We start from the raw sequence: 24,812 nt of genomic DNA on the forward strand, positions 1-24,812 counted from the left end.
ATTCATTTTCCTTACTCGGGTAAACTCGTGTTGCAGCTCGTGACAACTCGGCGCGACAAACGGGACAAACGGCCATTTCTGTACACCTTTAAAGTTAATGCAAAGAATTCCTACAGGTTGGCAATGCACAAACCTTCTGTCTGTACAAACTGTGTAACTACACCCTCAGATGTATCATTAGGAACATACTGTACTCCAGGATCATAGTTGTATACAAGAATGACGAAAAAAACAAAAAGTAACAAAGACCGTTAGTCAGGGGATCGTCCTGCACTAAGATAATTAGCCACAATAATAGACAAACAAAACCAGAAAGAGGCTTCACATGATGAAGACCAGAACAGTCTCCAGACCTGAACCAGATAAGCTGTACTGGAGGTCATAAACCTTTGGGGGAACTACTGCAACAATGTTAGGATGAACCCTCTGAGCAATACTTGATTTCAGTTAACTCTATTGATCGAATGGATCACAAAAGAACATCTAAAATCCAAAATGATCTACGTGAGTTTGACACTTAAAGACTGTTGCTGGAAGTTCCTGGAATTCAATATATTTGTAGTAAGTCAAGTAATGCCATCAAACCACTCAATGGCCTTTCTGCCCCCCCTAATGTGTGTGTCAATAAGGCAAAATGTCCTTAACCCTTAAAGTCCCACTCCCGCGACCCTTTTCGGCCATTTTAAAACCAGCTCATTAGCCATGCACATTAGCAATGCACCTCTGGAGGGTGGGCGGAGACTGCGCTGCTCTGCACCCGCCCAGCCACCTCCTCGCACCCCACCCCCCGCTTGCTGACAGCTGGACATTGTACAATTACAGATTCAGCGCGTTTAGCATAAAACTCCACACTGGGATTCGATCCCAGACTGGAACATAGTCCTTGCTCACAATGCCAGCTGCTCTACCAGGTGAGCTATACCTGTTATACCTTGACAGCTACACTGAGCTGTCAAGCCTTTCACCTCTGAGCCAGATGCAAGCAGGGCGGGAGCTTGTAGCACTAGTGCCCTCCCCTGGAGCTGTGACACCCTCAACTCCAGTCTCCCTGAAACTGCCAGTTTGCGTCTGCCATTGGTTCACAGCAGTTTGAAGGCAGAAAAACTCAGAAATGCAATTTTGCACTTCCTTTTCTGCTGATATGTGCTCTAACACAAGAAAAATGCCACAGGAACATGTGAAAAGCTCAAAAAACACGATTTTCACGGGAGTGGGTCTTTAAATGATGAAATCCCTTGCTTTATGCCATGTCTGGTGATGGTGCAGGCCATTCAAGAACCTGAATGCTTCCAGGAATTGTGTACATGATGTACCAACATGGTGATGGGAATTGGCCGTGAACCTTTATATCTCAGTGTTGACTGATCCTAGTCTGGGACCTTGGGGCTGCTCAGGAGGGGATTTTCCAAGGGATTTCAGTAACACCAAATAAATAAAACATGGACATGGATATCACCTTCTTCACACCTTGGATTGGGTGCAGAGTAGGGAGAGAGAGCAGCACTAATACAGGAGCAGTACCAACAATAACAATAATAATCACAGACACCATCCTCCCTCCAGCCCAGACCAGCTGGACATCACTCATAACTGGATTGAATGGGTAAAGTGCAAATGCATCAGCTGTTCAGAAGCTTAATTGTGGGGAAAATGAAGATTTCCATCTGTTTTTTGACAATGAGGGGGCAAGGGTGCTACTGGTTACCCATAATATTGTTTGCCTTCTTCAGGGCTCTGTCTCTGTAGGTGCATTCTATACTCCGAAGCGTAGCCCCTATCACAGTGGTTCCCAACCTTTTTTGGCTCGTGACCCCATTTTGACATCAGAAATTTCGGGCGACCCTCTCCTCTGACGGCCATCAATCAAGATGCGCCAGTTTAGATATTTTTATGCAGAATTTTATTTGAACTCGATTTATATTTGAGAAAGTGAAAGTGTAGAAAACAGATGTTTAAGATTGTGTGTGCTGTTTTTAATCATAATTTTAAAAATAAATCAAGCGTAGCGTTAGTTCTGGCAGGCCATGACGTCAAGCTCTTAATCAGCACAGCGTAACTGTCATCACCGGTGCAGATCAGCTGATGGCTCAGCTGACTCCCCGTGGCTGCTTCCTATTGGGGAATTGCATTCAGAGCGCGCTATTTAAACTGCTCCAGCCCGACGTCACCTCCCTTGCTGCTGCTGCTTCCTCTGCCGGCTTTTTTGCAACCCACCTCCGCCCCAGCTCCTCCTGTCATTGTATCTTGTTGGTTGCTCTGCTCTGTCTGGGTTTTCTTTGCTGCTGCGCTCCCTGCTTATGCCGTTCATGATGGCTCGTGAAGGGCAGGAAGGTGCTCTTCCTGCCTCAGGCTTTCCATGCAAGCGCATGGAAGAGCAGGGGGTCCCAGAACAGTACCATACCGCCAAATTAAACTTGTGCAAGTAATTAAATATTATTTTTGACATAGTGGTCCTGACAGAATAATAATTAGTAAAAAAAAATATATATATATCAGTAATTTTTTAAAAATCAATTACTTGACATTTCAAGCGACCCCATTTGAATTCCAGGCGACCCCACATGGGGTCCCGACCCCACGGTTGAAAAACACTGCCCTATCAGTTTAGAGGTGTCTGTAACTTTTCTCAGCTTGCCCCAGTGTGAGGTTCACTGTGGCACAGTGAGAGATGTGCAGATTTTGGGATAAAGCACAACTACACAACTAAAGAGAGCATTTAAAGCGAACTGAGGACTGTCATGTGATGTGCTCTGTTAGAACCAGAGAGGAGTCCTTCCAGCCGATTTGCCTGCAGTCTGGTTCACCTCATGCTGCTTTGACTCATGCACCTCACTCTGTTTCAGGCTAATGTAACTGTATCCATCCACAATGAGTCTCTTTTTTTGATACGTTGCCTCTGTGCTGGAATCTATGGCCTCTGTAAATATTTATCACAGTGATCCCCAGACTCTGGCAGCAGCAGCTCTGCTCAGCAGTGAGAGGTGAGGGGGGTTTTTGGGGGGTACAAGGACCAGCTGTGGCCAGTTCTGGGAAACTCCTGGTGGAAATGTGATTCCTGCAGCCTCCTCCTCCTCCTCCTCCTCTTCCTCCTCCTCCTCCTCCCCTATGGGCCTGGCCTGTAGCGGCCCCCATTAGCTCCACTGTTTGTTTACATGTGCTACAGTCAGCCTGAGAGGGGGAGGGACTTACAGGCAGCTACTGGAATGTCTTACATCCTCTTTATGGCCTTGTTACTCCTGTAGGGAGATTTGATTGAGTTAACTCACACATATGCACACACACGCACACACATCCAAACAGTGTGTGTGACCCTTGTTTGTGATGTCTATAAGGGGTTTACATAATGCAACCTTTATAAAACTTCACTGAAAGGTTTCAGATAACTATTATGATTAAGCTTAAACATGTGACCTTTGATTAGACAAAACTTTGATCAGATATGTATTCCGTTTTCTTTTAAGCTCTCAATTTTTCATTGTGGCCGTTTTTAACTTTACACAAACTTTAATTTATCATAAATCACATAATCTGTATTTTGAATAATTAGGCGCAAATAGGTTCAAACTTAAAGCACCTCATGTTATGATTTCCAATTAGTTACAAAGAATGTTTCTTTACACTAGAGCCGGATGTTGTTTTATATAATTGAAGTCTTTCTACCCTTCCTACTCTTTTTTATTCTGTTTGAAATGCTATTATCACATTATTATGCTGTGATTACAATGTACAAGTCTGCCTCATTTTGTGTTAAAGGTTCCAGACTTCCCTCTTCTTCCCTCTTTTATTTGAAGTGTTGATCCATAAGAAGATCAATAAGATGTATCTTGCTTTTTTTTTTTTTTTTAGAAAGCATGCTTGTATGCTTTTAAGAACCAAAAAAACATCTCAATGTTGTCTCTCTGGAGCTCTAGTAGCAACAGCTTAGTGAGCCAATCAGAACAGAGACTCTGAGCCACTCTTCAAGTTGACTCACTGTTTTCTTAATGATAGATAATAAATAGATAATAGATAAATAGCATATTTCTGGTAAATACTCAGAGAAACATATCCTGTGTGGCTGGATGATGGGTTAGACACCCCAATGTCTGGTTTTAAGAGCTGTTTGAGCATAATGTTCAGAATGTACCAAAGCTAAACTTAAGTTCAAGTCTCTTTAGTAGAGAATACGATCTTTGTACACCATAGTTGTGTTTTATTGTCATAAACTACACTTGTTAGTAGAGACAAAACCAGACTACTGAAGACTGAGGATGAAAAACGATGGCTGTGGATTTTATCCTGTCTATTACACTGTAGTTAAAAGGGAGAAATCATCACAGTTAAGCATGTTTTAAATACACAAGTGTCCTATGATCTTTTCAGAGCACAATAAAGAACTCATTCATTGATAATTAAAATGTGAACATTCTCACCCTGAATCTCCATGTTCCCTTTTGGTTTTCAGATGTAAAAATAATTGTGTGTTAATGGTCTGAAAATCAAATAACAAATTGGTCCCAGGAGATGTTTTTAGAGATTTCCTCTGAACCAACCTCTGCTCTTTAACTTTGTATCCTGTTGTGACTGTGAAACCTTTTTTTCCCTCTGTTCAGGGTGTCAGCAGACTGCTGTCTTTTCATTTTTTAATCTCCAGCCATCTCCATTTCTCCTCCTCCTCCTTCTCACTCCATTTCCTCTCCCATCTGAAGGGAGCTGGATCTGAGGCTGAGCGCTGTGTGCCTGCACTTCACTGTCGGAATGTGTCTGAGGGAAACCTGCCTCAACTTGCTTTTCTTTTCAGAAGTGGAGGACAAAAGGGATGCGATGGTCAAAGAGGATGTAATGGCTTTTGCAGACTCATCGTGTCTGGTCTGGTTCACCCTTGGGGGGGGGGGGGTCAGTATATGCCTGCCTTACTGCATTTAAGTTCTGTGTTGCAGTCAAACAAGCTGTCCTCCCTCCTCTGTCCTCTCCTTGTCTTCACCTTGCAGGTGGCGTATTTTGGAGACAGCATGAGGTCAGACATGTACCCCGCCAGCAGCTTTGGGAAGTGGGAGACGGTGATGATAGTGGAAGAGATGGAGGGGGAGGGGATCCCGAGGAGCGATGCGGCGATGTCTAATGAGGCCCAAGTGGAGCCTCTAGAGAAAAAGGGAAAGTTTGAGGTAAGTTCACAGAAGCAGCTGTTTCCGTTTAGCGGCCAGTTCCCCCCACCCACCCAGCACAGCCCCCACCCCCACCTCTGTCAGCCTCTCCCCTCTTCCTCTGGGTTACTGCCACCATTTACCCTCAGAGTGAGTCCGTGCACACCTATAAGCTTCTATTGTGTCATGATCTGTCTGATTGTATACGTACATCAGCTGCTAGGGAGGATTATGGGTAGGATTTGATAGTGACTTGTCATGTAGAAGCATGTAAAATCAAACATATTGTCACTAGGTGTGGGAGAAAAAATCGATTCACATAAATATAGTGATATCTTTTTTGACGATTTTTAAATTTAAAAAAAAAAAATTAAAACAAAATTTAAAATATTGTACAATGTGCATTTGTTCGCCTTTTTTACATACAGAGAGTCCAGGTTTTGAAAAGGGTTTAAGTTCACTGTACGTTAATTTATAGGCTCCTACAGTATTTGTGTGCAGATAAATGTTAATAATGCAGACTAGTGCGTCTCTGCAGACAAAAAATCGAGAGAATCGGCAATATCATAGAATCGTAATTTAAATCGATTCGCCATCCAAAAGATCGTAGAATCGTCAAATTGGGAGAAGAACATATCGTCCCAGCCCTAATTGACACAGGTATGTGTTCAAGTTGTGTTGGAAGGTAGTACATGCAGTAAATGAGTCTGTTCATGACTACTAACATAACACACCTGAATCTCTGACTGGATTATATTAGGTGGCATTGCATTGTGGGTAATGCCAGCCCTGGGTTTTGGGAGGGAAGACTGTATGGAGTAAAAAAGAGATGGAAGCTCAGGTTCTGCTGCATCCGTTTAGATCCTGGATGCACAGATTGATCAGATAGCATCATTAGAAAAGGCCATTTATCAGTGTAATGGAATTACGCTCTAGCACCAGGGTTCACAACGTGCACACATACACACAGGCACTTCTAGGCACGCACACACACACAACATGGCAATGGCATAACATACAGTTTGTAAAACTTTAAAAGAGGCAACAGCAGAAATACGAGGAAAAACAAACTTAATCAGACACCATCACCTCCTGAACATGGTCAGTTTCAAGAAGCTAAAGCATCACCATGAACTGCTACTGTTCTTTGGATAATGGCATTGATAATAGTAGTGATCCTGAATCAGTAATCAGTCTAAAAACAGTCACAAGATTTTTGTTTAAAGAGAGAGAGACCCGGGGCGTCGCGTGGCGTAGTGGTTAGAGCGGGCGCCCCATGTATAGAGGCACAGTCCTCACTGCAGTCGGCCCTGGTTCGAATCCCGCGTCGGGCGCCATTTACTGCGTGTCGTTCCCCCTCTCTCTGCCTCCCCGTTTCCTGTCTGTCTCAACTGTACTATCTATAAAGGTATAAATGCCCAAAAAATATACTAAAGAGAGAGAGACCCACACCCACTTATTCAAGAGCTAATAGTCAATGATGTTCAACCAAGGCCTTGTCCACACGTACCATTTGGGAGGGAAGACTGCATGGAGTAACAATTTTTGCAAAAAGAATTCACATCCACACCAACTCGTTAAAAAAATGTCTCTGTCCATATGTAATGCAAAAATGCCGATCTTTGTTTACTCTATGACAACCGTCATGCTTGCATCTATTTACATATCTACAAATCCATTGCAAAAACGCCGTAAGGTGTGGATGATAGGCCCAAACACTTAGAAAAGTATCCAGTTTCAGCCGTTTGTGCTTACGTGTGGACAGGGCCTAAGATGAAAGAAAAGTTACAAAGTGTCAGAGAAAATCTGAAGCAGCCAATATAGCTGTAATCCGTGCATCTCTCACATTAACCAGCAGGATACTGTAATCCTGGCAGTCAAAAAGTGATGAGTCATCTTTTGTCAGTACACACAGAGACCAGGAGTTGACCTGTTTTTCTCAAAAATGTAGAGGACTGTCCAAAGCTGTTACTTCAACCGTTTGATCACCACAGATGTAGTTGTGTCCAAACAATGATGGCACAGTTCAAATTAACAACTCTGTGTCAACGGTTTATTTCAATTCCAGTTAATTAGAACTTTGTTCTCATTGTCATACTTCTAGTGATGATTCCTATCAGTTGCTGAGGTCTGAGAACGCAGCCACACATCAATCAAAATGGTTGAGAAGCTGCAGGACATTATTTTGGCTAATGGGCTTCCCCACCCATCAACTAGCTACACTTTTGGTGAATGTGCACTGACCACTTGTCTTTACCGAGGTGTTTCTGCAGAACGTTACTGAATCAAAGCTACACAGATTATTTTTTAACTCAGAACACCTACGCTTGCTTGTTTGAGGAAGCTGTCATTATTTACAGACAGCAGATGTAAGGTTGGTCCAACATTACTGACAGATGAAATCTTGGTGGTGATGAGTTAGATCAGATTACATTTGCTGTGGGGTTCTCTGGGGTACTTAAACATGCTCCTGCCTTTTCTAACTCAGGCTTCACTTGAAAACATCATCAGTTCAACATTTCAGACTGAAACTGTTTTCACATGTCAATCCACCATCTGTTCACTGGCTCTCTTTCCTTTTAACTTTCCTTTCAACCAGCTCTCCACTCTGATTATCCAATGTTGCCAAGAAAGTTATCTTTTATAGTGCACAATCAGACTGAGATAAAAGGTGTATAATGTGGTCCAGTTGGGGATAACATAGATATCCTATAGATAGAAATAACCTATACTGAAAATAATTCCTCCATCTTTAAAAATATGTCAGGAAATCATACATAATTGTGGTTTTTGGTTCCTTTTCACATACATTTAGAAATATATGGGATAACATCACGATACTCCTCTTTTTATATCTTGTTGCTATGTTTTGCAGCAGCTCCTAATGTCATTAGCTGATATTGTGCAATGTGCAAATGTATTTTTCAGGTTTGTTAGGTTGGTATCTTTTCACATCCCCCTTCCACATCCTGTTTGTGCAGCAATTGCTGCTTATCAGCTTGTTCTGCCTATAAGAATGTATTGATGTTCTATAACTGATTATGAATAAGCTAGCAAGGTTTTTTCTTAGAATAATGATTCATTGCATTTCTGAAAATAACTCCCAATGCTGGCTGGTTAAAAGCCAGATTGAAGTCTCTCTCTATTCCCTGTGCTCAGAGTAGAGTTCCCGTTTCCTTTAATCATGTCTGCACTTGCCTGAGAATCTTAAAATCTTGATGCACAGTTACATAGTTTGGTTTGTGATTGTCTCAACAGGAGCAGGGCATGAAGACACCATCTGCCGTGTCCAACCAGTGGGGCTCTTACTTTGTCGACGTACATCAGAGTGGAGGAGGGGATGAGGAGAGCCAGAAGCTGACCTGGTGCTCCCACTGCATTCACAAATACAGCACCATGGCCATCCCTAGTGTTGAGCACATAGCAGGTATGTGGAAGGAGAGAATAAAAAAACAGGACAAAAATGCTCATCATGGTTGGATGGTGATTAGAGAAAGAAGATTGTGAAATAAGACTGTTGGAAGTGACAAGATGGGGAAATTAGCCACAAATAGGGTTCTTAAAATAGTCCTTAAAAGTAAATGTCAACTCAGCAATGTGGCTCTTCCCAAAGAAATTTACAATAAAGCTGTTAGACTAAGTGGGAGATAGCCCACTGTTCAAAGACTGAAAGCAGTGAGAACATCCAAGCCATTTGTCCTTAGTGACAAGCAATGAGATGCAGGTTGCCAGCGTGTGTAGGGAGGTGTGTGTGTCCTGGCAGCTTTATGGTAATGAGCCCTGATGCTGTTGGTGGCATCCGGTCTGAATGTAGAAGTGGTCTGTTCCAGAGAAGGCAACCCAGGTTGTCCCAGGTGAGTTGAAGTGTGATCTGTACGTCGATATGTTGATGATGATTCTTAGCTACAGTTTTGAATAAATCCATATCAAGATCCAGATTATGAGAACAGTTTATCAAGAACAAGACAGTTGTGCATCGAACACAGCGCTTCAGCTTTTGTCTTTACCAGTGGGTCAAACTGAAAATGAAAGAATAAGAGATGACATGGTCCAGGCCTGGCATAGGGTAAATAATAATGGGCTCAAAATAGACCCCTGAGGTTCTCCAAACTGATTTTGCTTGATTTAGAGACATGACTCTGGAACACACAGACGGATGGACAACCTGTTACGGCTTGATGGTTTCCAGTTGACTTGATCCAGGGCCGTTGTGTAGGGGAGAAAGGTGATGATAATTCTAGGGGCCCAGTGGGGCCCACAAAAAAACCCAGTAGTCTAATCTTTGTATGACTGATTTATTCTGCATAAGACCCTGACTAATACTCATAGTAATGCTGCATTAGCATCAAAACAAAGTAGACTAAATAAAAAATGATAATACATTCGTAGTCTAAGAAAAAAAAACTGGAAAAGTTAGGGGTATAGGGGCCCACTTTAGTATTCTTTAATGGGGCCCAGAATTCCTAGCAACGGCCCTGCTTAATCTCATTGTTTCTTCTACTGTATATAAAGAAGATGTATTGTGAGGGGCTGCATGAAATTGACATTGACAGTGGTCTAACATTAAATGAGAGAGTTGTAAAGCAGGTGAAAACCGTATTAATGCTAACAGGAGAAACTAGAGCAGAGTGATAAGTTTGACATTAGTCTGTTTTTGATGGAAATAGTTTCAGAGAAATGAACATTAAATGGAACTTATCAAGACAACAGGTAAACAGTTTAGTGTGTTTTGCGTTCGTTAAATCACAAACAGCAAAACAAGAAAGTTACATCTGTTTCCTTCAACATGGCATCAATCAAATGTTTTGCTGTCTGTTGTTTAGAGCACACTCATATGCTACACATGCATGAGAATTGGATTCATGGTGTAAAAACAGGAAGAAAACAATCTGATGTTCAACTTTCAGTGGTTCAGAATCTGCCACATCAAACAGTCGCTTCATCTTTCAGCACAGAAACACTCACAAGAGTCAAAACAGTGACTGAACCAGAGACAGATGTGGAGCCAAAGTCAGAATTACCACTGTTGCAGATCAGTTCCAGGGAAAAATGGTGTTTGTCTCCCATAGAATGACGGTGCCAGGGTTGTTTTCACCCTGAATGTGGCTGAAAGTGCCGCAGATTTCCAAAGAAATCTCAGTTTTGATGCATTTCTGCAAAAATTGACTTGGCCAGTAACGATGGCCGACACGTGTCAAACCGCTCCACAATAATCCACTACATATTTCTTATAAAAAGACGATAACGCACGTCAGAAGCAGGTCAAATCCACTGACGTCTTTTTGCCAAAATAACTCAACACAACAGGACATGGGGTTCAAACACAACTGAACCACAGCCAGTGGAGCCTCTTCTGTGTTTCTTTGCTCCACAGCTGGAGTAAATGTGCCAGCCAGGTGCACTGACAATGCAAATCTGTTACCAAACGTCAATCATTCTATTTTACACAATGATATATAACCTTGTCAGTAATAATATATATTTATATACTTTGATTAGTTTACTATTTTAGATCCAAAAGGTGGGACTCAAAATGCCTATCTTCTGGGAATATCATAAAACCAATCAATCTTTGTCTACATTATGTCTTTGACTTCTTGATGGTAGTGGTGAGGTTGGGCGATATGACCTCAGATCAGTATCCCAATTATTTCAAACTTCAACCTCTATTTGGTTAAATTAGTTACTTTTTACAATCTCTCTGTTTTTATTCACCATTTATATTTGATAGTGTGACTTGGCTCCAAGCGATTGAATTGATGTATGGTGGTACATTTGGTTACATTTAATAAAACCCAATCAGGAGGTGAAGTGGGTGTGCAGGGCATCAATACTAAAAGTATCAGTTTCTGCCCAACAGACTACAACGCAGCCCAGGTATGTTCATACTGAAAAGGCTCCAGCAGTGTTTGTAGGGGCTGAAAAACAGCAGCGTGGATGAGAAGTTTCTTTAAAAGGACAGTTCATTCCTGGGAGTATTAACCAAATGAACTAACTTGAGCAAGATTTTGTCCACAGTGGATTATTCAGGGATGATGTTTTCAGACTACCTGAGTTTGCAGGCCTGTAATTTAGGATTCTTGTACGTCAAAGTTGTATCTTCGGGTGTAAAATATAAAACACCAACAATAGTGAGCTCTGTATGATTACTACCTGATGTTAAGAACAATGCGTGCTTGTCAGCTGAATAATAAGACATTACTCTTGAGCATTTACTGTTCAGCAACAATAGCCCAGTACATGTTGTGCATAAATCTGTTCTAACCTCTTTGATCTTGCTCTGTCTAGATCTCCCCCTGGATTACAAGTTCCCCAGGTTTTCTCCAGACAAGCCCTGCACCACTGGTTACTACCCCAGGCCTCCAGATTCTTTGCTGAAGATGTGCGGGAGCCTGTCATAAAAAGAAATACATATACTATATATTAAAAAATCAAGAGAAAAAGGAAAAAATGAAAAAGTTTGAAAAAAAAACAACCTCCCTTACCCCTCTGCCTCAGGAGAGGAATGTGCCTCCATTTTTTGCCTGTAGTTTCCCACCTGATGACCCCCACCACCATCTGTGGAGCACAGGAAGCATACACTCCTCATCCATTCAGAGAAACCATGTGAATGTAAGCTACAGTATCTCTCTGTAATAACGCCTACATTTGAACGTCGTTTCGTGGTTTAGTGTACCGTATACGTGGAAATACGACAAAATAAGTACGCGTGTCTGCATACAGTAATAATAAGAGATGTAGTGTTATTGTGTGATGCCCCTCCCTTATTTTCAGTAGTAGATTGTTTTAAATTAATTCTTCAAACTTTTACGAAAAAAAAAGTGTACATTTTACGACCTGTTTTCCCTAAAGTGATTACCTCAAGAGTGTTATCTACTGTAAGCAAGCCCAAAAGGTCACAGTGTGTTTGTCCCTTAAGAATCCTTTGGAATCATTGTGGCAGTATTTCTGTATAACACAGTTGTTGTGAAGTCTTAATTTTTTTTCAAATATAGTTTCACTGTATGCATTTTAGTAACCTTAAGATGAGGTTTAAGGTCTAATGTTCCCACTGTGTCAGTTTCGTGGAAGGTGTTCGCCCAAGAGCTGGCACCACGCCGTCCTTTGTGTTGGCCGTTTCAAAAGACACAACCCTTGGGAAACAATAAAAATAATAATAATAATAATAATGATAATAATGGATAATACAACTATGCTAGATGTTCTCTGTATTATTTTTGGTGCAACAGTGATATGTGCTCTTTGAGTGATTGTGTAAAAAAAAAAAAAGTGGACTACTTGTTCTTCGTTTATATGCAGTACCAGACTGAGATATGCTTTAACCGACTCCTGAATGGTTATTTTGTCGGTGTGCATAGACTGAAGTTGTGCCATAACATCGAAGGAATACTCAGTTTGGGACAAATCTATTAAAGCTTGCTTGTTCTCTGTCAGAGAAGATTGTAATCAGGGTTTATCTCGGCACACGCTCTAAGTTTTTTGCATAACTTAGCACTGAGACTGGACAAAACAGTTTAGTCTTAATAGCTGTAAAAGTTGTCGCTAATTCAAGAATCACTTCCATGAGTTCTTGTATTTACCTCGTAGTAGTACTGTAAGAAAATACAAGTCTCCATGTATCTACTATGTTGGTACTAACTGAGAACCAACCTTTGAACACAGTTGCACAGGTGCAAATTTTATTGAGTCTACCCTTTCTAATGTCTAATGTGTGCAAGTCCATATTTCTAAGATATAAATGGATAAAAACAAACATGCTATTGGATACAATTCTATGGTCAGTTCTTGGTATTTTCTACTGTTTTGGGTTTAATTCAGGTTTTATTTATCCACAAGTTTAGGTGTGGAGGTCAGATATTTAACAATATTGGAAATTACTAATGATAACCAACATACATTTATAACAATAACAAACCGTTATTTTTGAATCATCTGAACAAAACCAGAAAACAGCTTGACAATTATCCATGACTTTTACAACCCAAGGCAAATTCCAAAACTCTTCCATGGTGTGGTAATTCATGTTACTTCTCAGATGATTTGGTGTCAACTGTTTTCTCTGTTTACATTAGCAAAAGAAGAACAATAACCTAGTCTTACAAATGCCCTCCACTGAATTATGATAGGCCTGTTGCACTCATATACTGTGATTCTTTAGTTTCAGAGATATTGTAACATCCTGAATACTGAATGATTTTTAATGTCTCAGCTATTGTGGAATTTCAAATAAAAAATCCACATCCACTTCTGCACACTACATAGCTGCACTTAGGTCACAAATAAACTCCTATAACCTGTCAGCTGATACATAAACTAAGCCATCTTTGTGCTAAGATATGCTAAACATCCCAGACCTTCCTCAAAGCACACAGAGATGACACCGGTTTCAGTCTTCTCATTTAAGTAAACAGTTGAAAAGATGATTTCCCAAATTTGAAGTGTTCCTTTAAGATGACCACCATTTCACAAATGAAGAGGGAATATTTTGATAATAAGCTGCACATAGCTGTCACCGCGTACGTGAGATTGGTCATCCAAAGTGAATTATTACTTGTGCTGTGTGTGCAAGTGTTTTATGCATACAGCTGTTGTGATTGTACTTTTTTCTTTTCTCATCTGACCTTGAAAATTTGACATGCACATTTGCCTTATGTTGGATTAATTTGTGGTCTTAAGTCCTTGAAAACACAGGAAAAGTTTAATTCTGTTCAAGTGTTGAAGTACTGTCAATGAAATAAAATGTTATACAATTTTCTTACTAAAATGCTTCCTGGTTCTGAGTGTTCTTTAAAAAAAATTAAGCAAATAAAAACCTAGTAACTTCCAAGTCCATCAAAGATGCAAGATTTGCATCTAAATTAAACAGCTTCTGAGTTATTGTGATGGTTAAATTACTTGTTACAGGAAGAATGGAGACTCTCTGCCTTCCTCCTAATGTCTCTTGGCTGAAAACCAACCTTGCAAGATCAGCGTCTCCGACCCAGTGTCCCAGATCTCGTCTCGCGAGAAACATGGACTGCTTTACCACACTACGAAACAAACACGCCAGGTAAACTGTAGTCTCTTTTTAACATTACCCACCTCAGTAGACATCGCTCCATGGATTGCCATCTCGCCAGCTTCGCTGTAAACAAATGCACATGGCCAGGAAGTGAGGGAGGAGGGCTAGTGATGAGGTGTGATGAGGTGAAAATATGCACTTAGAATCTGTAGGACGAGCTCCGTACAGGAAAAGAAAATGACCAAAACAGCAAAAAAGTGACCAGACTTCCATAGTTCCTCTTTAATGCAAGGAGGATACTGGTTTAACAAACATGCAGACACCATTAAAAGGAATGGATAATCTCAGGCCACACGATTCCCATGTTTCAGACAATCCAATTCTCAATTCCCATCCCTACCAGAAACCATAGAGACAGCTGTAAAACATGACATATATTTAGTATAGTGTTTGTCATTGTGCGTCACCAACAAATCATTTCATGATTTCTTTATCTAAACCATCAATCTGTCTCTTCGACCTAATCCCATCTAGGCTATGGTAATTGTTTTTATCAAATGTAGAGCCTTTGTCCTTAGTAGCTAACGTCTTTGAAAAAAAAGCATCTTGACCATGGGTTTTTAGAAGGTTAGACCTGTATCTAACCTTCTCTTCCACTATAAATTCCTTGAGAAAGCAGGAACCAGTCTGTAGCGTGACTTTCCACAGAACAATAGTTTACTTCAGGATTTATGCACAGAGACTGAGAAAGTTATAGGCTAAATGACTTTCTCATCACTTCAGAGATGGAATTGCCCTGGCTCATAGCATCACTGTAACAAATCCCTGAATTGTCTTTGATCTGGAAAAATCTTTTAACTCCCACATAAAACAAACTTCAAGGGTTGCCAGTTCCCCCTAACATTCCCATAACTTTGCAAAAACACATGCATATCCTATGTCTATGTGTAAAAACTAGTCCGTTTATATATTACTTATGGGGTGGATTATTGAAAATCCTTAATATCAGTGCTCCCACACAACTCTCTTGAGTTGATCCAAAATGCTGATGTATGTGTACTGATGAGAACTTGGAGAGGAAACCACATTTCTCCAATATTAACTTCTGTACATCCAGGAAACAAGCAGAATCAAATTACAATTCCTCCTGCTTATATGAAAATCTTGTCTTACTATCTGGCCTGGTCTGGAAGGCAGACACCCTCTCCATGTTTAAGATAAGACTTCAAACTTTCCTGTTTGATAAAGCTGTGATAGTAGCTGGCTGGCTCAGGCTTGCCTTGAACCCCCCTTAGTTATGCTGCTATTGGCCGAGGCTGCCCAGGGACTTCCCATGATGCACTCAACTCCTCTTTCTTCCTCACCACTTGTTTGCATTCATATCCCATTAACACATGGTACTTACTTGACTTCTTCTCTATCTAGTAGCTAGTTTTGTGCTTCCTCGTCTCTTTGCTTTCTCATCCTGTTGGTTGTTCCACCTCCACATCTGTGGAGTTTGGATCCGTGATTCCAAGCCACTGACAGCCGCCGTGATCCCTCTCAACGCCCACTGCTGTTATTGTAATATAAGGAACTTGCATTGTTTTATGTTCACTTTCTTTCTGCTGTCTCTCTATTGTTCTCTCTACATCCACCTAGAACCCAGTTACACTCCAGGTTTCTTCTTGTTAAAAGGAAGTATTTCCTCACCTGTGCCATCATGGACTTTGGGACATGGTGGAATGTAAATAGCCTGTTCTGCTGCTCTCTATCAAAATAGTAGAGAAATGTACATCATGATCTGACACTACTGCCTTTGCTTGACTTTTACTGTGGCTGTGTGCACTTGAGTTGAAAAGGTTTAAAGGGGAACACATGGTGCCAAACCTGAAACATGAGCTGGTTAACACCCAACAGATGAATTATATAAACTGGAAGAAAAGCAACAATGGTTTTTTTTTTAGGTATTTTATTTCATTCTTTTTCCTTGTGTGTCCAAAGCAGTTGTACGACTCAGGCCATTGAACTGAGCTACAGGGTCAAAGCCCTGTCTCACACCAGTCCAGTCCCCCATTAGTGTAAAGCTGTTTCTGCCCTATAAAGACAAAGTGCGGTAGCTGTCAGTATTTTTTCTTAGATACTGCTGATTCACAAAAATGTAATTCTGCATTAGGGGATGGTCAGCCTGAAAACTGTGGTTTTGTAGCTTTATTTTATAACATTATTTATGCATACATACTATGATAATAATATTATAATTATAATAATATTTAAATCCACAATTAATTGCTAATGCCTGCTAATGTTTGAGGCTAAAACACTAAGGGAAAATGTGAAACTGAAACTGCAATAATTAATCACAACACTTCACTTTAGTCTCATTAATGAGTTTTGTTTGATAGCTTTTCTGGAGTTAGAGCCATGTTGCAGTTGAGCATGCTGATATTTCATGTTTTATGAATCTGGCTCCACTCAGCCACTGAATAACTACAAGGTTGACAAAATAACTAATACCTTGAGCTGTCATGTTTCCCAGTGGCCCATTCAAGAATAGCTTGTAATTACTGGTTTACATTAGGATGAAGAAGAATGTCTTCATTTCGCTGTCCGATTACATTGTCCCTCCAGCAGCCACTGGACATCAATGTAATGCCAAAAAAACTTTAGATTTGGGGTTGAGTCTTGCCATATATGGACAGATTGTGGGTGTTATCCTCTGGTATTGTCAGAAGGTTTCTCTGTGTATGGTTCACATGTGGAGCAGCATCAGAAAAGCCAGATTGAAGCCAGATTTGGGCCCTGTATGCTGGGCCAAACAATATCATTGGAAGACAATAAAATTCTAGTCGTAAATAAAAATAGAGTTGGTGTCAAAATTGACACTGACATTTGGTAGATGGTGGGTTTTGCTCCACTGGAATGTCTGTGCTTTGTGTCAAGAAGGCACTGGGAAACTGGTTACATTGGTTACTTAACAACTTTACCAACAAAATATCAATGTCAGTGTTGTAGGCTACGTCAAACTGACACTAGTGTTAGACGTCCTGATGTCCATGTGAATTTTGGTCACCCAACATTCAACCAAATATCAGTGTCAGACTACGTTAGCGGTCAGCTGAGTGCCAGCAGGGGATCATTTTGGAGGGTTTGGAAATGTGTAGAAAACCAAAGTGACCAGTCTTGTCAAGTGCATCTGCTTTTTTAAGTTAAACTTTTCAAATTTTTGTCACATCTTTATGGCCAATGCAAAACATTTACCGGTAAATACAATCCAGTTTATTGAATTTACCGGTAGACTGGCAACTACTCAGCCAAGTAGTGTTGTGGTCAAGACCACCTAACCCAAGAATAAGTCAAGACCAAGACCAGAGCAAACCAAGACCAAGACTTTGAGGAGGGCAAGACCAAGTCCAAGACCGAGACCAAACCAATGCAAGACCATTTCTGTTTTTTAGTAGCCTACCAGTAGTCATTTATAATCATATGGCTTGATATTTACATTATTTGTCAGCTAAAAATAAAAGATAATTTATATAAAATCTATACCATATTCAGTTGAAACCAAGCATGGATTGAACAGAAGAAGAACCTGTTGAAGTCTCCTATGTTTGACACTGGGACAACCACAACCAACAACCTTTTGTTTTGAGATACAAGCATGTCCTTTTGTGGAACAATTTAAATTATGTTATAATTATCGAATTACATAAGGCCACATAAACCGAAGTGAGCGAGTGACAAAGAGCACATCTGGCTGTTAAAAAAAAAAGAAAAAGAAAATAATTCCTGTCCGTCTCGACTGAGATTAAGACAAGACTCAGTTAAAATGTAGTCAATTCCGAGACAAGACCAAGACCTTGAAAATGTGGTCTCAAGACCTGTAGGCCTACATAGCTCTACCCGTAGGCCTGTCCAAATAGGCCTAGTCTTTATGGGACTAAAACAAATGTAAAAAACGTTTTTCTTTTTAAACTGACCATTGTCGATAACGAACCAACACTCAAATACATTATTTACTAGTCCAGCTACGAAACATACTGATAATTGTAGGCTAGGTTTGTATGGCACAGGTGTTGATGGAGCCTTACCTTAAATGTGTTCTCGCTAGAGGGTGTGTGGGTACCAGCAACCACAGGGCAGCAACTCATGAGCAAGTCAATGATACATCATAATGGTTTTGAATCTATCACTTTTATCATTCAAAACTAGTGTTAATTTACAGACTTGTCGACGAAGCAGACATGTCAGTAATATAAAAAGTCAACTGCCACCATCTCCCGCCTCCATTAGTTTTAGTAGTGTAGTATTGCAGCATTGTGGGAGGAGGGAGCTGACTTAATTCATTAGGTCTCCTTTAAGCCTCTCGCCCCTGCTGCCCCTCCTCACTCGCCAGCATGACGTTCCCTCAGCACTCACACATTCCTTCCCTCCGCTTCCCAACTCTGCCTCGTCTCTGAAAACTTTTCAACCATATTGATAACGTCTGGTTAAAGAAAAAAAACCCACCGCCGAGACCAGAGGAGGAAATGGTAGAAGAGAGGACGGGAACAGCGAGGAGTAAGCACCGCTTCTGACAGGTAACGTAAACCTCTTTTCCCCTTCACTGCTCCACAGTCTGTCCGGCCGCCGCACGAACAAGGCAACTTTTGTGCGCAGATTTCTTTTTGGATTATCAATAGGCTACAATCGATACATTGATATTGCTGTTGGGGAAAAACACCTCATCTCATCGATTAGTAGAGGTTGATTTAAAAATATTAAACAGACGCTATCGTGTGGCATAGGTCATCTAATGAAACTGAAAGACGGACACCATGCACGGAAAAGTTAAAAGTTTGACAAGAGTAAATGTAGGATCTTATCCACAAGAAGAAGCAGAAGATGGAGGAGTTGCCTCTGTGGCTTAAACCATGACACTCACTGGTGGTTTAGAGAGAAACCTCTGCTGTTAAAACTACTGTGAGACACTGTTTACTGACATATTGAAGTATTTGTGGGGAATAACACACTTTTAAGGACAGGAAGTTAGACATGGAGACAGTTGAGGCCCAGATGAAGGTACAATTTGTGTATTAAGTTTGCACTTCCTTTGGAAACTGATTACTCTTACGAAGATAATTAAATTCAATTTTATTTTCTAATAGGAACTGTACTGTAATAATCCCATAATACATGGAGGAATGATAACATTGATACAAAAGTTTAAGGTCTAATATAAGGATTGTGACACTGTAGAATGACTCCAGTGTAATGCTTTAACAAGTCCATTGTTAGTGTTTCACAAACACAGGAGAAGCATGTGAATTATAAGTTTATTCTATAAGATGGTGTTTTGCTGCCTGCTATAATAGGTTGAATGTGTTTATATTATCAAAATATGGCTGGAACATCAACAAACAGATCAGTGAAGAACAATAACTTACTAATCGTTGTTGGTGGTTTTAATGCGAACACATGCATTCAGTAGGCTACCATATTTTGATCCACGACACTTGACTCATTTCAGTCACTATTCTACTGAAAATGTGATACCCTCTGTATAGATTACAGTGCATCATGTTAAAACTGCAACTAGCATAATCTGTTTGCATAATTGGCATTTGTCAAAGTTGTGTCGCAATCCTATAGTAAAATAACATCACAACTTCCCCACACTGCAAGGTCATGTTTCTGCTATTCGATTTACAACGACTTCAATCAGAGACACTGGCCACATCAGCACTTTAACCTGCATGTATTTTGCTTGATAAGTCATTTTGACACTTGAATTAGCCTATCAGTCATATTAATCAATTGGATGTCTTGGACCTTGGAGCCTCTTAAAGCTTAGGTGAGGCTGTGGCTGTATTGATATTGCAGCTGAGTAACTCTACAGACCTATACGCGCCCCTACCTAAATATTATCCATTGTATTTAGTTCAACAGCTTCAGGCAAGTCAGATGTAGATTCAGGCCTCTTCAGTAAAAAAAAAAAAGTTCCTCATCTTATAACACAGTCACAGATTCCCAGTGATAATTTAGTGCCTCGTGTTGGCCTCATAAGGTCGAATCTCATAACGAAGCTTAGGAGGAGAAACATGTGAATGTTCCTCTTCGTGTTTATCAAGCACAACACAAACTATACACACAGCCTGGACAGCTCACACCTATTAGACCGGACTCCAGTCTAGACGTCGTTTAAATCACTACCAAATGGTTTTCCACCAGGCCTTTGCCAGAAGCTCCACTAAGGTCATGGAATTTACCCTCATGTTCGGAGCAGAGACGCTGGGCCAACTCTTGTCTTTCTGTTAAGCAAAGCACTTTGGTTTTTTAGAGCTTGTTTCACTAGAGCAGAGTCGTGTTACCGCGGCGCTGGGCCTTTTATGACCTCCGGGTCTGCTGGTCTGGACATCTGGGTGTGTGAATATGAGGTAACAGCGGGTGCTAGAGGTGCAACACAGCCGCCATGTGGAACGTGACGTCCGTGTGGTAAATGGGTTCTTTGATATTATCTAGAGATTTGATGTTTTGCTGATGTTGTAACAACACTAACACAACTTTATATGTGACTGTATTTACTGTGACTACTTTTTTAACAGTGCGGCTCAATAATGGTCGCCATCAGTATGGAAAGCCTGCATCATCAGAACTCCAGCTGTATCTAATTATTCCAGGAATGCAGGGCTTTTGTGCAGAATATGGGCTGGCTTTCTCAAATCCTGCTCTTCCCCCCTCTTTTTCCCTCTCAGCTGAGCTCCTTCGGCAATGCCACGGTCTCCTCTCTGATGAGACCATGAGAACCCACACCCGTGGGGCCCCCACAGTCTTCTTCATAAGTCTGCTGTGGCCCCTGCTCGCCCTGGCGGCGGCGGCGGACGTGGACCCCAGTGGAGGAATCCCCTTCATGGGAGGCAACTATGAAGGGCATCCCATGCTGTACTTCAACAGGGGGGACGTGGAGGCGCTGCAGTACTCTGCGGCGGGGACTCATCGGGACATGGCCAGGAGGATCCGTGAAGCCGGGGAGACGATGCTGGAGCACCCTGAGGAGTACCTGCCCCCCTGGAGCCCCGCAGAGTTCAGCGCCCGCTGGAACGAGGTGTACGGGAACAACCTGGGCCTGCTGTCCATGTTCTGCCTGCTGTACCCCCACAGGGCCGGGGCCCTCAACCTGGCCAAGGACTACATGGAGAGGATGGCGGCTCAGCCTAGTTGGTAGATTTTCTGTCTTTTTTTATTATTATTTCATCTATTTAACCTTCCTCTGGTGTTCAGGTCACCAGTGACCCGTTTTCAAGTTTTAAATGCATAGAAGTACCACATACATTTGTTTATAGAATCAAGACATTTTGACTTTGTCAGGAACCTCAATTTAAACAAAATAAAGCTTTTTTTTTTCACAAAGTTCTAAAATGCTCTAGTGAAAATTGCTACCTTTGTAGTGTTCGGGTCAATTTTGACCCGGTTATAATGATAAGAACAATAATTACAGTTAAAACTGAAATCACAAGTGCAAAACAAACCTTTTCATGGATAAGGAAGCCTAACAACATAACCAAGAGATGAGAAACAAATGGGATGATAAATAATTGTTTTAGTGTGTTTTACAGCTGATTGAAGACTCCGGTCAAAACTGACCCTAACACCATAGATGGTACTGTAGGGGAAAGCTGACAAGAGGAAGGTTACATTGAAGCCAAGGGTCATACTGACAAAAAAGACCCAGGGACCCACACCCAAAAATATTAAAACCAATATTTTCATGGATAAGGAAGCCTAACAATGGAACCAAGAGAAGAAAAACAAATTGGATGAAAAAAAAATGTATTTAGTGTATTTTACAGCTGATTTAAAATACGGGTCAAAACTGACCCGAAACACCATAGATGGCAGTAGAAAGCTGACACAAGACGAAGGCTAATTGGACACAGTGAGATTTGAGGCCTGTTTTTCTTCTTAGAAAATCAAGAGCGTACAGATGGTTCCTGATATCTCTCTCCACCCCTGTGTGTGCATCATCAGGGTATTAATGCTAAGTCCTCTCCCCCTCCAGTCCCACTCACTGAGTCCTCTCATTTCTCTCTGTATGCAGCGCTCTGGTGAAGTTGCATTGTGGTCCGATAAGTCTGTGGTCCAGGAAATATGTTTAGCAGCTGTCTCCTGAACATGCACCCCCGATGAAAGGAAATGAAATGTTCAGATGTGAGCTGAATACCAGACTGGGACTGAATCCACTTTGTCCTAATTGTTAGCATTACCTAAAGCAGTGTTTCTGCATCTTACATAATATTCTTCTATTTTCTGAAATCATCTTCTATAAACATCACGGAGAAATACAAACAGTCTATATGAATTTAATTTTGAATTTCCCTTTGGGGATTAATAAAGTAATTCTTATTTTTATTCCCATTCTTCTATCAGAAACTGAGTCACTCAGAAAACAGCCAGCCAATCAGAACAGAGGCTCAGAGCCTCCTCTCTTCTGATTTGCTCGCTGAACTGTTGTTACTAGATCTCCAGAGAGAAGCCTGAGAGTGGAAATGTAAGATTCCACCCAGACGTTGTTTGGAAATGTAAAGTCCGAACTTTTAAAAGAAAAATAATGTAACGAAGCCAAAAACATGGTTATAGTTCATCTCACGACCCTTGAGCGGGAACCACTGCTGCAGCGTGCAGTGTATATAAGAACCACAGGACGTCTGTGTAGCTGTGTAGCAATCAAAATAAATAAGATGTAATATAGAAATATGTACAATGTAAACATGACATTATGGAAAATATTAAATTCCAAATCAAGTTAGATCTCTTAGGTAATGAACCAGGATCTACCTCCAGGCACTTGTCATGTCAGTTAAGATTTGACTTTAGATGTGTAGAACTCAACTAACTGTTGCAGCTAATGTGGGACCTCGAGGGAGGGGGTCAGGGGTTTTGGCACTCAAGCACTATACTTACTTACACTATACTTAACCTGAGACCTGAATGTGTTCTGCAGTGTAACCTGGTAGAATATGTACTCGGCCGATCATACAAGACTATATCGATGAGTGTGAGCGAGTGTGAACATCAGCTGCCTTCATTTAGAACGTTGTTGCTTTGTGCTGTTGACGTGGTGAAGCATGCATTATTAGGTGTGAGGTTCCAGTGGTTGAACACAGCTGCAAAACACAGTCCAGTCTTTAGATCCTGTTTTTAATGTGGTGAGTTTTTACTCATCAGCTGCTGAGAAGAGATGGAGAGATAGAGAAGTAGATGAGGATAACTTTTATGAATAGACTCTGCTGCTTTTAATGACACCAGCATTGACAAGCAATCAAACAGAGCTAGCTGGCTAGTGGTTACTGTTGTGTTTTATTTTGACTGGATGTCTGTGTTGTACTTTTACTATTGTTTACTGAATGGTCCAAGACAAATTTCCCACTGGGACAATAAAGTCTATCCTATCCTATCATGCATTAGACTTTGTGAACCCTAAACTAAACAATAGTGTTCACCTACACACAGTAAACATATCCCTGTTTTAAGACAGCAGCTTTTTCAAAACAACAAGATTAAGATTACTATTTTAAAGCAGAAGTAAGCAGAATATTTGTGTTATAATGTAGACCATGAAGTGCCACCGTTGAAATGACCGCCTACATAGAAGCTCAGTGGATTCACAGGTGGATTTAGACTGAAATCAGTTTGAATAAGAAAAAACTACCCAGTCAATGTCAGTTCAGCCAAGTGTGACGTCATTAAATGCTCATATCAACATTTTAGCCATTTTTGCATGACGTTTGATGTTTAAAGCAGAAGTAAGCAGAATGTTTGTGTTAATATAAGTCTTAGATAGTTCTATCTTCTGACAGCAATCACTTCTATAGAGTGTTTGGTCTGAAACACGGGTCTGTCAGTCACTCTGCTCTGCTGTAAGCCGAGGAGAAAACTTTCCTTGTATCCTACAACCTTTATCCAATGAGGAGAGAGAACGGCACAAAGGGGCAGTCCTCTCTGTATGTTCTGCTTTAACACAAACATTCCACTTACTTCTGCTTTAATCTGCTATTCGTGCATATTCATGATGAGCACTATATTCCAAGCACCTCAAGGTGTTGGAGGAGGTTACAGAAGAAAGGCTCAGAGTCTCTGATCGATCAAGTAAAGGTTGGATTTTGAGTCCAGGGGTCGATGCTAGCTGCTTTGTTGTGACATCACAAAGTCACAGGAGTCCTGACGGCTGGTTTTACAGTAAGACTCTGTCTCTGAATACAGGCTGTGTGTATTTCTCTGTGGACTGAGACTTTGATACTTTCACAGTACTAATGTAGGACCTTGATTTAAAACGCAGATGGACATCTACCTTTACACTGTGTATGTGACCTTTAATAATGCTTCACACCGTGTGAAGTGTGATCAACAAGTCAGCCGACTCCATCCATTCAGCCCATGTCTGGACAAGCATTCTGCTTTTCAGAGGCGGCCATGGACCTGGACCTTTAAGCTTGCATCAACTGTCAACAGTGCTTCCGTATTTCCCTAACAATTTGATTAAGTTCAATGAACATTAGTTCTGGCTGGCAAGTGCAAAATGGCTGAGAAGTGGATTACAGCCATTCACTGCTTCCAAGTTCTCCACAGCTTTTATTTAGAGGACTAAGGGAGTGAAGGTCTCAGAAATGATGCTTGGGGAACATTGCATACAGTGATGGTATCCATAGTAACCTACTGTTCATTTACATACA

At 41.0% G+C, this 24,812-nt stretch overlaps 2 protein-coding genes across 3 annotated transcripts in view; both read left to right on the forward strand.

Annotated features, from left to right (window-relative positions):
- The window catches only part of nt5dc1 (5'-nucleotidase domain containing 1), a 78,377-nt gene extending 66,850 nt beyond the window's left edge, over positions 1-11,527 (forward strand). Inside the window, exons 10-12 of the mRNA XM_085771499.1 lie at positions 4,971-5,144; positions 8,382-8,550; positions 11,412-11,527. Coding sequence (XP_085627625.1) covers positions 4,971-5,144; positions 8,382-8,550; positions 11,412-11,524 — 456 coding nt within the window. The 3' untranslated portion in view covers positions 11,525-11,527. The remainder of the gene's footprint in view (positions 1-4,970; positions 5,145-8,381; positions 8,551-11,411) is intronic.
- A 7,089-nt stretch (positions 11,528-18,616) lies between these two features.
- Positions 18,617-24,812, forward strand: part of dse (dermatan sulfate epimerase) — a 28,202-nt gene continuing 22,006 nt past the window's right edge. The window contains exons 1-2 of one of the 2 annotated variants that reach the window (XM_085770291.1): positions 18,617-18,683; positions 20,838-21,303. In XM_085770291.1, the coding sequence (XP_085626417.1) occupies positions 20,882-21,303 (422 nt within the window). In that variant the 5' untranslated portion in view covers positions 18,617-18,683; positions 20,838-20,881. The remainder of the gene's footprint in view (positions 18,684-20,837; positions 21,304-24,812) is intronic. The other variant, XM_085770292.1, reaches the window with a different exon arrangement.

Source organism: Trachurus japonicus, chromosome 24 (assembly GCF_045865225.1).
Source record: "Trachurus japonicus isolate A0001 chromosome 24, Traja_1.0".
NCBI classification, from domain to species: domain Eukaryota; kingdom Metazoa; phylum Chordata; class Actinopteri; order Carangiformes; family Carangidae; genus Trachurus; species Trachurus japonicus.